General features: G+C 43.0%; 1 protein-coding gene across 3 annotated transcripts in view; it reads right to left on the reverse strand.

The window, feature by feature from the left end:
- The window catches only part of LOC110987126 (uncharacterized), a 56,910-nt gene extending 51,578 nt beyond the window's left edge, over positions 1-5,332 (reverse strand). For all 3 annotated transcript variants that reach the window (XM_087137115.1, XM_087137116.1, XM_022249582.2), the window contains exon 1: positions 5,130-5,332. In XM_087137115.1, the coding sequence (XP_086993241.1) occupies positions 5,130-5,175 (46 nt within the window). In that variant the 5' untranslated portion in view covers positions 5,176-5,332. The remainder of the gene's footprint in view (positions 1-5,129) is intronic.
- Between the last annotated feature and the right edge of the window lie 9,946 nt (positions 5,333-15,278).

Raw genomic sequence — 15,278 nt, forward strand, 5'->3', positions numbered from 1 at the left:
AAAAAGTTTACAGGAAAATTACTCATGTTCCGGGTTCAGACGGATTCGGAGGGGAACAAGACGTCGAACCCATCAGAAACACAGCCAAGGCAACGGAAACTATTATACATGTTATAGCCTCGCGCGGTATCTTGAGGGCAAATGACTCGCCTGCTTTAAGAACATTTTCTTTGACAATTAGATGTCGTGTGTCATTGCTCAGAGCATTCGCAAATTGAGAGTAAATGCCCACCAGGATCCTTGTGGTCAAAGAGGATATCTGTAGTTATCAAAACGAACTGAGCAACAACGTGCATATTCCAAGTATAGAGGTATAAAATCTTCAATTACTAAGTTCTGATTAAAAAGTCATCAACATTGGAAAAGCTGAAAATTTGTCCTGACACTAAACGAAGTCCGAGAAATCCTGCTTTACAATGTTACTGTCTATCGTTTGAAACTTTACAATGGAATTTAGCTAGCGAGTAGATACCGTATTTTACTTGAAATCTGTGAGGTTCATTTCGTGTTAACGCTAGAACATCTTCCAGATTCATGTCCAGCATGAACCAATTACCCAAGCCCGTCACACTCAGTACAGCCGACATGTACAAAGTGCATGCACCTATAGTGTTACTGTTCCCTAGAGCAAAATCACGTGGGAGGAGGCGGAGGTGCTGATTCATGAAGAAATCAGGTACGTGAAGGGAACTTGGGGGAAGCAAACACGGGCCAGCAATTATTCGCCAACGTGAGACGCAGCAGCCGGTCCCAAATGTCTATCCTGGACCCACAATCCTGGACAAAATTGTTGGGACACGTGTCAATAGCCATACCCGTTGCAGGTTCCCCACTCCCCCTGTCAATGTTGTCATCTCCAGCTGGAGCGCAGATCGTGCTTTGAGACCCAACATTGTGAGGGGGCCAGGGATGGGGGGCCCAACGAGTGTTGGCCAGGATTGCAGCTCAGCAGAAAATGATTGTTTAAAGCTAAAATAAAGTTGACCAAACAACCTCTGGGAACCAGAGCGAATGTTTGCTGTGATTAGAAAATTTCTGCAATAATCAGCTGCTCAACGAAATTGGTCCCTGCATGCGTTCTGTGCAATCTAACACGACGCTGGATGAAAACAGCTGCTAGTAGGCCTATAGACAGCTGGCAAGTTCTGCGATTTCCCGTCGGCATGACTCGTCTGGCAACTGATCTCCTTTCTTTATTTGGACCCAGTGGCTACAAGCATAATTAAGGGGTTATATCTTGAGGTCACCGTAATCTATGATTCATTGTAAATTTTAATAAGTGTTATGTTTGTCATCAACTAGTAATATGTCAGTAGGTTGAATAGCACAAGTTATTACTTATTCCAAAGTCAATATGGTGCAGTGTCCACCAATTTCAGCAAGAAAACAGATCATTTGAACAAAATGGGACGGACTTTGGAAACCCAGCTGTAACTATTAGCAGTTTGAACGGAGGTCCCGAATTTTTCGCAAAATCTCCGACGTGGATCAGAGATCAACTTAAACGTTACAAAACTATTCTGAAAGTTTGCTGCAGTCGCCCCTTAAGCTATCCCCTATCAGCATCTTCTAAACCACCCAGAAATCAGCCATTACTGGCATATACACAAAGGTAGGGAGCTTTGTCTAAGACGGAACCTTTCGTCGCGGGTTTCTATGATGTGTAATTCGTGATTAAGAAGTGATCTGAAAAACATCTATATTTAAATAAGGAACACATATTCGACTTCTTCCATTAAAGGCAAAGGGACTTTCAAAGGCAAATGTGCGTTAACATAACAAGGTGCCGACAACAAAACACAGGACGTGCTATGCCCTCCGAGATTCTGTATACTTATATTATATCAATGTTAATATTATACCAATGTTTTCACAAAGTGACGGACCGCAATTACTAAACCTAACAGTCCTTAATCTTTCACCTGTTTGAAGATTAAAGGCACTTGGGGTTGGTGTTGGAATGCACTTATGCCAAAGCTTTCCAGCATTAGAATATGCAACATATAACAAAATGTATCATGAAGCTTTCTTACAGAACACGCGAAAGATCGTCTAAGGAGACAAGATCTAGCGCGAGTCAACGCGCACATCCAGAACGACCACACGTCAGTATTCAACATCAGCACGTTCAAGGCGGTGTTACCAGGGATGCCGTTAGTTTCAACAATCATAAGCGTCCTTGAGCACGATTTTTGCCTGCCCTAAATAACTGCAACAATGTCATGGAAATTTCTTGTTCAATTTCCCACACAATCGTGCAAATAATTATACACATAACTCAGTTGAAACCGTGGCAGCATATTGTATGTAAAGATATTGTCTGACCCCGGATCCGCAGGTTCATCTCCACAACAGATTTGATCGAAAAATCGATCACGGGAAGTTGCCGGAAGCAGCATTGGACTGTCCCGGCTAATCTGGCCGCACCACAAGAATGAACCGAGGGAGCTTTATGAACACAAGAGTCCAGACAGATTGATAAACGGTCATTTCCGCAAGGCACTAGAGGACGCTGGCAAGTCGAGAGGACGCACATACTAGCAAGGACACTCCTCTGTTTCGAAGTGCCTGTTATGGCCAACAGACGGGCAGTTTACACTACCGGTATTTATTCGTATTGGAAATGGTGTATATATATTTTATGTACATGTTATTGTTAAGCAGAGCCATTAGAGAGGCAATTACACGGGTGAGCAAGTATCTGCAGTGGAAATGATGTCTCCATATTTTACGCGAAAGTGTACTTGGAGAAGCAGTCTGGGATGTAATAAAAATTGGCTAGCTACGAGTGCTTCCACTTCTGGAGAAAAAGCACGCAGAGTACACCCAGTCCTCGTACCCGACTCAGCGCAGAAAACATTGAAAGGAGGTAGAAGGATTAACATTCAGATGGAGTTTTGTAACTTGCACAGTATTTAGACCTGGGCTCCACATTGTCCCTTCCGGTGAACATTTTCTGGTAAGCCGAGTCTGTCTGGGCCTTGCTGTCAGCCGAGCAGCTGGGCAACTCAATGAAAAAGATATCACAGCAGCGGATCTATTGTAATGCAAAAATCACATCCAGAGAGATTCTTCCCTTCCGGTTGCTTTCCGTTTTCCCCCTTAAGTCTTGCGTCTTAAGAAGGTCTAGACTTTTTAAACTCGACATGGCACAGATTTACATCTTTAAAGCCTAATATGGCGAAGATGTTTCATCGAGAATGTCTGTAGACTGCTTTGCACGGCACTCAACTGTTACTGAGACTTAGCACAATGAAACGATCAGTACGCCGAGATCATTACTAGAACTGAAGCCAACAAGTCGAGTATCAAGAATGAAATTATTGTTGCAGTTGGATAAACGACACAGTATGCTGCAGTGTAACCAACCGATCTTTGGTCAATATCAGCATGGTATCGGCAACAGCACATAATCAATAAAGATACCTATGCAGCATGGGCGTAGATTCCGGGAAGATAGAGGTATATACCCCCGTCCCCTTTTGACCTGGGAGGATTGGTTATTGAATCATTACCCACTTTTTCGTGGTGAGGACAAATGACGGCGGATTGTAAAGACTTTTGCGAACTTCCCAACAACCAAAATGTATTCAATAGCACTCAAAACGGAGAACGGTCTTAAAAAGCCATAAATATGCAGCTTTGATATAAGATTCTGTAGGAATGCAATACTTATTACAGACGTACTTCTGCATCATGAACATCGCCCGCTAGTGTCATATGATGTCCATTTCTATGGCCAGGCATGTCCCCACAATACTCCCATCCCCCTAGTTCTCGGCACAAATTTTCGCCACTGCTATGCAGCTGCAGCAAAGTTCAACAACATTTTTTGCAGCTTATTTGCATCATAACATCTATAAAACAACCACCCAGCGACCTCAACTCGACAACACACAGGCTCTGTGTCTCCCTTGCCATTTTCTGACCTCCGGGTTTCCGGACACTTTGACTCAACACTTCATTCCCCCAACACCAAGTCAGGCCTAACACTGATGATTAATCGAGCACAAATTTGAGAATCCGACTGTTTAATTGGAATGACATTCAGAAACAGACAATCGGTACAGGGCAACATTCAAATAAAATACCTGCACTAACCAAAACATCCACGCCATCGAGTCAATGAACCTTTGAATCTTCATGAACGCTTGAGGATGCATTCAGATTATATTCCTTGACAATCCTTAGGCCTATACATTCTAAACGGTGCTTCTCAAAGACTCTGCTTCCAGCATTTTTAAAGTTTCTCTCTGAATGCAAAGATGTTGATTTCATCTCAAAAGCAGACATTTACATTTCATTTAGAACTACAAATGATGGTTGGCGTAACATCGTGGATGTTACAGTCCTACAACAACCGGAATTTTGATGCAGTTGCGTAAATACGCATATTGACGATATAAATACACTTTCTGCAGTATAAATGCACTGATGTAGTTGTTTAACAGAGTTGTATCGCATTTTCCTTGTAGTAAAACCTTTTTAGCAACATCGAAGCACTGAATGGCATCATTATCAGCTGCGCTGACGTGTGTTCTTTTCCTCCATGCTTAGCTATCATCTCATGTCAGTTCGAGTGGATTACTATCAGTCTGCACCCCACTCGTGCCTTGTGATGATAATAACATTACACACTGTATTCAAGCTGGAAGCAGTGGGATACTTAACATGTAGATTTACAGGTAGCACTGCGCGCATCCCTCGAGCTATCCACTTAGGTGACATGCACAAAACAGTTGGGGTAGAGCTAACTCACAAGTCACATTTTCGGCATTTTTAAAGAAACAATTCAACCTTAGATTTTTTCCACGGGCAAGCACAAACACAGACGTTGACCAAGCAACAACAGGTAACAGATATGTAATAAAATTGTTCTTTCTACGACAATGTGTGCCAAAAACAGCCTTTGAAGCCACTGCACGCAAAATGACTCTGAATATGACATAAACACACAAAGGACTGTTTATAGCACGACCTACATATCACATGCCTATTCAAAAGTTTGCAGGGTCCTGGAAAAGCAAGACTGTTTTAATGGCTGAAACATCCTCGGTCAATCTTTACACCGCTACACGTCGTATGAATGGCAATGCAAGTACAAATAAAAGTGAAGAACAATAACTTACCAATGAAAGCGAGCACCAATGTCACTATTCCTATAGTACAACCCATACCTGACAGCGCGTGTGTGTCACAAGTCGGCTTAAAGACAGGTACATGTGCTTTCTAATGGAGGGAGAGGCCCAACTTAACCTTATGATGTCGGCCCAGCAATGAAACATCCGCTGAGCGGAGACTTCCACTCACTGTAGCAAACTTTCCAATGCAGCGTCACAGCGCGCTTCCCGCCAGTGGGTAACTCTGTTCTTTTTTTATCAAGTCATTTGCATAATGTTATGCAGCGAGCAGTGGCCACTGTCTGTGAAGATATGCAGACACCTCGTGCGCCGTTGCTCATTGGTCCATTTGGGCTCGTTGGGCTAAGTAATTAGCTAGGCTGATTGACAACAACTCAAATGCGTCTCTGTTTGCCTGCAATTAGTCAAGAATGACGTCAACGGGGTAAACCTAGTACAGAACCCCTACTTTGACTAGGGAAAAAGGCCGGTATCGAGTTTGTTCTTTGTGAAGTCTTTGTTGCTCGCTGTCTTGAGGATGTAAGTTTAGTTAGGGAAATATCGTGACCTTCAGGACCTTTGAAAAAAAGATTGGTCAGTCCTTTCTTCTGTGGTCAGAGACTTGATTGGAAAAGTGAGCGGACAATGAGATGTGGTTTTTTTTCAATAAATAAGCTTCCGGAAGGATGCTAACTTGACCTGGTGAACACGGATGTCCGCCGATGGCATCTTAGAGACCTTGAGCCACACGTTGCTTATCTACCGGTGAAACCATTTCCCCAGAATGACCCCCGTACAGTGATTACATAAATTTAATTTCCATGCTCCCCTCCACTATACTATACACACATCGAGACTTTTCAACAGTTTTACTCAATCAACTATTGCCTGCCCTTTAAACGCATTATGCAAACTTTCCAAACATTGTTCATTGGCACAGTTAGATTTCCTGAAATTGAAAGACACACATGTAGTAAAGGTGAGGCAGCAGTTTGTATTTTCCTTTCAGCGAAAGATAAATTTACACAGGTACGTTTTTATAAGTCTACCTCACGAGCGAAAAGGTACTGTTTCTCTACATCAAGGTTACATGTAGGCCTATGCGAATGTAACAAAAAATCATTACTGCATACTGTATATGGAGGTGCACATCTGGTTTATTTTTTTTTAAGTTATAAAAAAGCCGGCTCATCAATATCGTATAAGTTTATAGCTTTAAGTTGAAAGGGAGATGTTTCGATCTAGGCAATATCTTCCTTCAAAGCAGGAATAAAAGCTCAGGCCGTGCTCAGAATGATAATTTGAAGTACTTTGTGACAGATGGGCATTTTGCATCATTAGCACAGGTGCTGGTGACTGTTGCAACTCGGCCAAAAAATCTCAACGAGTGATGACAAGTTTGAAAGGGGGTGGTTGCGACTACAATGTTACGCACAGACGCCAACGGAGAAAAAAACGTTTCTCCTTAGATTGAAGACCGACAGAAGTTCGACAAGTGGGGGCGGGGGGCTGAATACCAGTTAACCCACAGAGCTAGCGAGAAAGAGATTGACACCTGTGGGGCTTGTTTTTACAGACAAATACCCGATTTTGACGCAAGGCACGATGAATGGCGGTGCAAAACTCAAAATAGAATCCGAAGATTGTACATCTCTGCAACTTGATTAGGGGCGAATATACAAGTTTCTGGATCTAGCTGATATAACGTAAACCCGAGCGGGTAGTACAGATCAGTAGAAATGAACAACAGAACAGTTCTACAGTGAACCATTACAGGAAATTGTGATATAGATAAATGGGGGGGGGTATTAGGAATAACCTGTTCGTCCTTTTCCACATTTACCTTGTTAAGCAATTACCCGAACCCATCGGCCACTTTACCGGATACAGGAAAACCGTTAGCCACAGTCACTTCGGATGTGTGAAGCTATTTGGGTTTACAACCCGTGCCAGAAGAACAATAGTTTGTCAGTGGGTTGACGTGATTAACAAGAAATCTGTTAGCCGGTCATAATTGCGGTGATAGCGGAAGGTCATCCGAAATGGCAGTGAACCCGGTTAATGCTCCGTCTTTAGGCCACCGTGACCTTTGTGACAACCGATGCTGCTCAAGATAAGGTGAAAAACATGACTTTTTACTTCATACAGACGGCTGAAGGATTGACAAAATTGGAACGGACGACCTTTAAAGATCTCAGAAAAATAAAATTGTGAAGGCATCCACGTCTCTTAATGCACGCATGCTTAGGCCGTCGCCAGCAAACCTAGCTCTAGAACTTATCAATGTCTGAGCTACCCACCGGGGGTAGTTTTGAGGTGCAAACTCAAGTGCTGAAATGAGACTGATGAATCAGAATAAATACTTGATTGCATATCCGGTGTCCGACTCATACTTGGGGGGGGGTATTTATGGTGCCTCGTCGTCCAATACTGGAGGATGGAACTACCACCCCATCACCACGGGGCGGCCTAGAAATCCACTTCCGGTCACACTAAGTTTCAAAAAGATTGAGCATTTGACAGCCGAATGCTTGGGGGACGGAATCCCCCCACCCCCGCTGATGTGCCATGTTCTGAAAAAGCCAAGCTCGTATCGGGTTAACTTGTTTGCATAACATTACATTTCGTATTAGTGAAGGATGATTGTACCAGAAAATGCACACAAAGACTAACATTTTCTTACAAGGTTTATTTCAGAAATTGTTATTTTTGGTATGCAACTGAAGCTTAAAATGATTGTAACCTTTTCAAAACCAAAGAAATTTAAATCTTAGGATGTAATGATGAGATAATCTCGGTAAGCCTTTTGCGGGTTAAATATGAATAAAAACTGGAAAATCGAGTTGTTTTAATTCACATGAACATAATTTGAATTCTCCATACCAAAGAAACTGTTGCTATACCACGTGATTTGGGGCAAGCTGTGTGCTTAGTTACAAAAGAGACGCCTTGCACATATACACCGTTTTCAATGGACACAAAAAGAACCAGTCCATTCCAGAGATGGTGGGTGCTATTCAAAAGTTTGCCCTAAATTGAGAGGTATCCGGTTTGTAAGTGTGATGTCACTTCAATTTAAACTACGCCCACAGTACATGCACTGTACATAGAGTTACGCGCATTGGCCGCCATTTACAGGGAGCCATGGAACCGCAAGTTAACGCGCAACTTCAGCGATCGTCCAAAGAGAGCCTGCAAATCGTGGTGGGTCCGCGTGTTTGACGAACCAGAGACCAACAGTTTCTGATTCAAACCGTTATGTTTATGTGCATTCAAATAATCATTGTACCAAATTTTATTCAAATTTAACTCGCAAAAGGCTGATTACGTAAGACACCTGCTTTTTGGTTCCTCCTAGTGGGATTTACCACGGCAATCAAAATGCTTCGTTTACGTCATTTAACTCCCTTCAGGTTTAACACATGGGGCTAAGTGGAGAAAAAGCCGTAAAACTTTAATATGATGACAAATCAATGAGTTGTGACCATGACTTTAGGAGGAAATGAATGTTTCGTTTTGATTGCCAAGGGGGATTGGGGGGACACACTGCAAAATTTTTGCCAGTTTTTTCATTGGATGTGGACCTTTTTCCCATGATGCACTGCAACAGAGAAACCTTTTGCCACCATGGGCAGCTCTTCTGTACTGTGAATTGCTCGTATACTAAACGTTTGTGTTAAAGTTCGCTTCTGAGAATTAATCAAATCATAAAACAATTCAAAGAGCCTTCCAATGCAGCAAAATGTGGTTTGCGATACTTTGAGAATAAGGATGGGTATGCATGCCAAGCTTTGCAGACGTGAATAATTACCCACGCTAGAAATTTGAATGCAACGGCTTTGGATTCTTCAAATCCGTTCAAGAAGTGATACATATCCGTTGTCTCCATTTGACACATTTTTAAGGAAATGGGCACCAAGGGATTACATCAGATGCCGTCGAGGATAAAAAGTTGCTTTTGGCTCAGACGTTTAGTTGGAATGACTGCCTTACTCATATACACAATGCAAGCACCACAGTTCCCAATGGATGATCACTTTTATTACGCTTATCTCAGTTGCGCCCAAAGAGCCTCAATGATCACTTGCTGTAATATGCATCCTGTGTTGATAGCACGGATTGGTATTGGAGCATAATTTGAAACGAAGTTGTAGAACTTGAAGGCTGCAAGCTTGAAGAATTTCATTGATGTCGAGGCAATACATTGGAAATAATGTTATGTTGTATGTTGAATGGCCCGAAAGTAACGGGAAACTGGTTCTCTGTACAAACTATGATTTTTTTATTTGTTCTTTCTCTTAATGGTCAGTATATTGTCAGTTTGCGACAGTCGTCCCTTCAGTACAAAAACTTACAGACCGCTGATATAGCCGAGGTTTTTAAACGGAAATTGCACCTTCCAGGATTTGCAATGACACTGGCTGGACCTCCATTTGTTTCATTATCGAAAGGTCAAGCAAGGAGGCCAGAGGCTTGTCCATGAGTGAAGTAAAGGAAGGTCGATTTGTTCCTGACAGCCATTTCCCTCATCATTTTAACGGATATACAATTGGTCAAACTAATCTCGAATATACGCAGTCGGCCATACCAACCTCGACAGTTTGCAAGGTTTTTGTTTTTTTGAAAAGTCATCAGAATCTCCTTTTTGTTTATTTGTTTTTAATTGCGAGGCTTCATAGAATGTACTAAAATGTTTATCACAAGTAATGCCATTTTAGGATTTCCTGTGCATGTGTGAAGCACACCTGTTTAATTGAATCGGACACTTGGCAGAACACGGTATTACAATTATAGAAACACTACCGTGTCAAATCTATATGTCATTTGTGGTCGCAGGGCAGTCCATTGATAACAACTCTTTCAAAAAATTAAAATGGTTCCCTTTAAACATACAACGCCCTCATGTATAAAACTTTTGCGCGGCAAAGGTTTCTCGCTGTGGAAACCAACACAAAATTTACTGGAAAATAAAACGTGTTTCCACTGAACTTCCACTTTACTGGTTATCGTAGAGATGAATTAGCTCAGTTGATGCAATAACGCTGTTTACAGTCTGTTGGTAGAAAGAAGGCAGGTCCCGTTAACCTAAATGAGTCGAGAGTTTAGCAATAACTCTTGCACTTCCTTCAGGAAGATCAGTGAAATCTGTGTTTCAATTCCGGTGTTTACAGGGAGGCGAGGTAGCAAGTCACATACCAACCCTTGCAGATTGAAAATGACTCACTCTGAAATGGCATCGTGCCAGCAGAAAAAGCTGGCCCATTACCGACATGATTCAAAATAATTTTTTTGGCATACGTGAGAACATGAAAAGGGATGGGGGACTGAGCCAAAGGATGTAATGGAAATTAAGACATTGGAGCAAAAGCGTGTGATACAGCTTGGAAGCGAGGGGTTAGGGCTGAGCTAAATAGCAAGACGTGGAGGGAAACCCCCCCCAAGGGAACTTGACATTCTTCTGGTGACGGTTGAGGCATAATGACCGAATTGTCGAGTTGCCACGTCTGATCGGAAAGGGATATATTCACACATCAAAGCCTTGTTAGGGCATACACCGCCTACAGATCCTGCCAGGAACAGACTAATGGTGAGACTTATGAGCAAAAAAGGCGAAACAAGGCATAATTATCGAAATTTAGAGTGGATGCCGTATTGTATATGGCGCGAATGAGAAAGTGTACGCAGATTTTAGCGTCGTGAAGCAGAAGCATCGCGGAAAGTTCCACGGTGTAACTAAGCTGCAATCGTGTTCACTTTTTCCGCGATAGCAAATAGGCTTGGCAGGGCACAAGGGCAAAAGGGGCATAGCATGGCAGCAAAAAACCAAGACACTGGGGATGGGTAGTCTGAACCAGCCCAGGCCAGACCCAGCTGAACAATGCTACCAAGTGTTTGAGAGGGAGGCATCCTTGTCTATGTCATTGTGTGATAAGACCTTATTCACGAGGAAGCCATTTTTTATTCTTGCTGATTGGCTTGAGGTCCGAGCCACCCTTTTAATTAAAGATGTGGTTTTTTTTTCAAAATATAGCTACAAACATTAAATCAAAATTTCAATTTGGCCGAACCATATGGCCCAAAGCAAGGTAAGGTGCTAAGTCCAAAAATACTTTTTTGCAAACGTGCTGAAAATCCACTGGAACATGATCCAGCTACCGTATGGACTCCGACCCTCTGAACTGTCGGTGTAGGCCCGATGACCTCTACACTTCCGATCTTTAAACTTGGGTTCAAATCAACCCAATGAAACAGGAAACAGTTACCATGACTCAAAAAGTACATGTAAACACTCAAAAGTTTACTTTGTTGGCGCGATTGACAACGAACATTCTCAAACTGCACGGGCTCCCTGCTGTTCATGTTTAATTTTGTACCGCGCAAGTGCATTTACAGTGTGAGTCATGTGAAATTTGAAGAAGTTAAACCTCATTAAAGGATTTCGGAAATGGGTTTTAGTTACTGTTATTAAGACGGCTGTCAGATCAGAGGCACTTAAAAAAAATACAAAAGACCGTGTCAACTTTGTTCTGATTTACTTGTAACGTACCCCCCCAGGTACCAAATCTAATTTCCGCCCGAGACGAAGAGTATCACATACCATTCAACCGTGAGCTCAAATTCTCCAAAAAAAGTGTTAGCTGAAGGGCTGTTCTTCACGTTATCGAGCGAGAACACATGTGTATATTATGCTGGACATGGAAAAACAAAACAGTTTATACGTTTGTATCTCCCTGGGCAGAGGGCGTATCATGCCCCACACCCTCATCAGCCGAGTTCAAACGACAGCTCAGACATGTCAGACATGAGGCAATTTACTGGAAACTTGCTTTCAAGGGAATTCAAATCTACGAAGTTGAGTTTTTATAGGGAAGGTTTTGGCCCCTGGGCTTTTCACAAGTCTTAATGCCTGGGGCACCAGTCTTTTTTTCAACATGCGTGTCTGATGTATACCCAGCAAGAAATGAGACCGAGGGGTACCCCCCCAACATGTCCAATCCCTATACACATTCCAGACTACTGTTACTTAACACATCCCCAAAGATTTCTGAAAGGAATTCCCCAGATTCCTGCGAGACAATGACCAACACAAAACAGGGGGGGGGTTCTCTCCGTCTCATACCTTGCTGCATATGGTCTGATGCATTATTCTTGTATACAAAACTTGCACTTAACATTGTGCGGACTGAACGTGTACCGTTGACGGTTTCGGAACAGTTTGTCCGCCCAGTTTGCACTGCCAACCAGAGAAAACTCCAGACTGATAGATTGAAAAGTTTGTACAAGTGGGAATTTAACGCCGCAACTATGTGCGCATAGCAAGTTCTGAAACACCTCGCTGAGCATCCTGGTAACCACGTGCTACAGTGGATACGTTCGAATAGTGGTCAGTAGTCGTTAATGAAGGCGTCTCCACGATTTCATTGCGCAGGCGTAGTCCGTCATCACCTTTATTATTGTTACATGTAGTTCGCGTGGTAGACAAAATTTTTGTGCTTTATTTTTCCTTTAAAAAATCAAATTCCCGAAATCTGTGAAGAGGGTAAAGAACGAAAGCTAGTAATATTTCAAACAAGAACTACAGAGACAATAAACTTCAACAAATTCTAAGCTGGGTTTCCGAACCTGTGACCTTGTAGTTACTACACAGCAGCCGAATTATGATGTTATATCACATACTCAATATAAAGATAATACGGGCGTTTCACAATAGTGCGCCCCCAAAAGTCTACAACACACTGGCCAATCATAATGCGCGAAATCTGTCGACCCAAAGCACGTTTGGAAAAGATCGACGGATTTCAATCATTTTGATTGGCCAACGCGTTGCAATTCGGTTGGAGGTGCACTATTGTGAATCACCCGTAACACATAAACCACCAGGCTTGCGCGTATAACCGTGATTTTAAAAAGCGTGGGCAAGCAGTGGGCGAAACGTTAAATGGCAGTCCGTTCATTGCGAATTGCGCGTGACGCACTAAAATTGCATGCATTTGTTTATATGTGCTCCAAAAAGACGCTCATTTTTTACTCTTTTGTACCACTATCTCTTCTAATCAAATTTTGTAACCGCACTCTTTCCAATCTGCATGGGCCAGATTGAGTAAACAGAGGATTTTTTAACAATCGAAAAATGGCTTAATAGAGTTTTGTGGCTTGAATTCTTCAACTGTGCGTAACTTCCGTATAAAGTCGGGTGCCGTCTCAGCTACGGTGCCCCGCTGTTGTTTTGAACCAGAGTTGTCCGTTTATGTGTTTATATGTTTGTGCCCGTACCCGCCCCGAGCTGAAATGCACCCCCAATCAGCGAAAAAAAAGACGGATGGTTACAAGCGGGTTCTTGCACGCGTTCTGCATGTACCCAAAGACGATACATGCCAACCTCGCTCCCATGCGAACGATCTTGCTGCGCTGTGTTGGTTCCAACCATGCCCTGCGCGGAACTTGTGAAGGAACGCGCACGCAGCCCATGGAGTCGAGGGCTGAGTTTCGGGCGGCTTGTTCTCGTTTGTTCACGAACAGTTCGATTTGTTGTTCGTGGGTTGGTCGCTCGAACGCCGGGAATGTACAACCGGTTATAAGCGCTAGTAGTTATTTGTGGCAAGCATCCGTGTGTTCGTGTGAAATCCTGACGAGGAGGTGGTGGGTGATCCTGTTCCGAGAACAGTGTTCTTCGGTCGTGTTCTCGCCGTTCGAGCGCGAAACCACGAAACCCGTGTCAAGAATGGACCGCCCGAACTCGACCGAGGATGCATACATACCGGAATAAATTAGTTACGCGTACTCAGCGTGCTCCGCGTCAAACGCGCATATATTTGCGCGCCTTGTGGCGCGCCTATGAGTGCCAAAAAACACGCCCTCTTTCGTTCCGCTTGGAGTGGATTGCACTGTAAAATGTGCGGCACAGGCGCATCCAAGATGTTGGCACACGAAATCTTAACTGGTACATATGGCAGTTTTCAATAAGGGTGCATCCTTGTAAATGAAATCCCACAGATATGAGTTACAGATCTCTGTACTGTAGCATTCTTTTAAAATATACATAACTGATCAGAAAAATGATGATCAACATGTCATCTTTCATTTTCCTTTGAATTTCGTAGGTTGACCAATGACGGTTTGAGAAACCCTCAGCCAAAGCAGACCACCTTTAAAACGAAGAAAAGGCTGGGAAAAGTAGCCATTTTGAAAAAAAACCTCCGCAAAACGGCTAAATAGTGCCACCTGGGACCCAACGCATCCAAATCGATCAGAAAGCCCTAGGTCCAGGTCAGAAGTCCAGTGTAATATTTCTTCAATTCCCAAATTGGAGCTCAGAACTCTCTCATTTAGAATATCTTGAGTGTATAACTTTTATTCATGAGTTCGATTGACAGATTTTGTTGGCTTACTTACGTGGGTGCACCCTCAACGAAACGCTCATCTTACAAATAGCGCCCTCCCGGGATCTTGTGTGTGGTTCTTTCATTTTCAGACCAGTGGGGATCATATCTGTTGCGAAAGCACTGTTTAAGAACCACGAAAATGACACCGTTGTAGGACGTTTCTTGAAGAGCGCGCGTCCTTCAGTGTTTGACCGGTGAGTCGCCATAGTGTGCATAGTGATGATTTCATTTCTCGAACATCCTTCCTGTTGGCGGCATATCTCTTGAGCATGCGCCCTTAGTGGAATCCAAACCATAGTCCTTAGCATAACCGCTTTCAACTGATTCTCTGAGGAGGGAGAACCGAAGAGGACATCCACTTCGGCAAAATGTGCATGCGCAGTAGTACGTACAATGCACGTAATACACACTGTATTGTACAGAGTCTGATAGGCCTAAGTCCATTTCCCGAATAGAAATTTACTGAAAACACTTGAGTGGCTGAAATGCGAACAGCTGGTTGGGGCTACTTTTGCTGAGCCCAAGACCGTTAAGTTACGCTGCTCAATACCTCAATCAATCAGTTTACTTTATCTAGCAATCAATCAATCAGTCTTAATTTATTTACCACCACAAAAATAGGGTAAATACACATTATTAAGATTAAGTACCTCCGCAGACTTTCTCAATGATCTCGGAAAGATATATAGACCTACAGAGTGCGACAGCCGCACGAAAGGCAGCGTTGCAAGTGCCTTGCATTCATTAGAAGTGTGCGTGATACGTCACCGAACAG

Source organism: Acanthaster planci, linkage group LG05 (assembly GCF_054643075.1).
Source record: "Acanthaster planci isolate LZ-2023a linkage group LG05, COTS_SCS, whole genome shotgun sequence".
Lineage (NCBI taxonomy): Eukaryota > Metazoa > Echinodermata > Asteroidea > Valvatida > Acanthasteridae > Acanthaster > Acanthaster planci.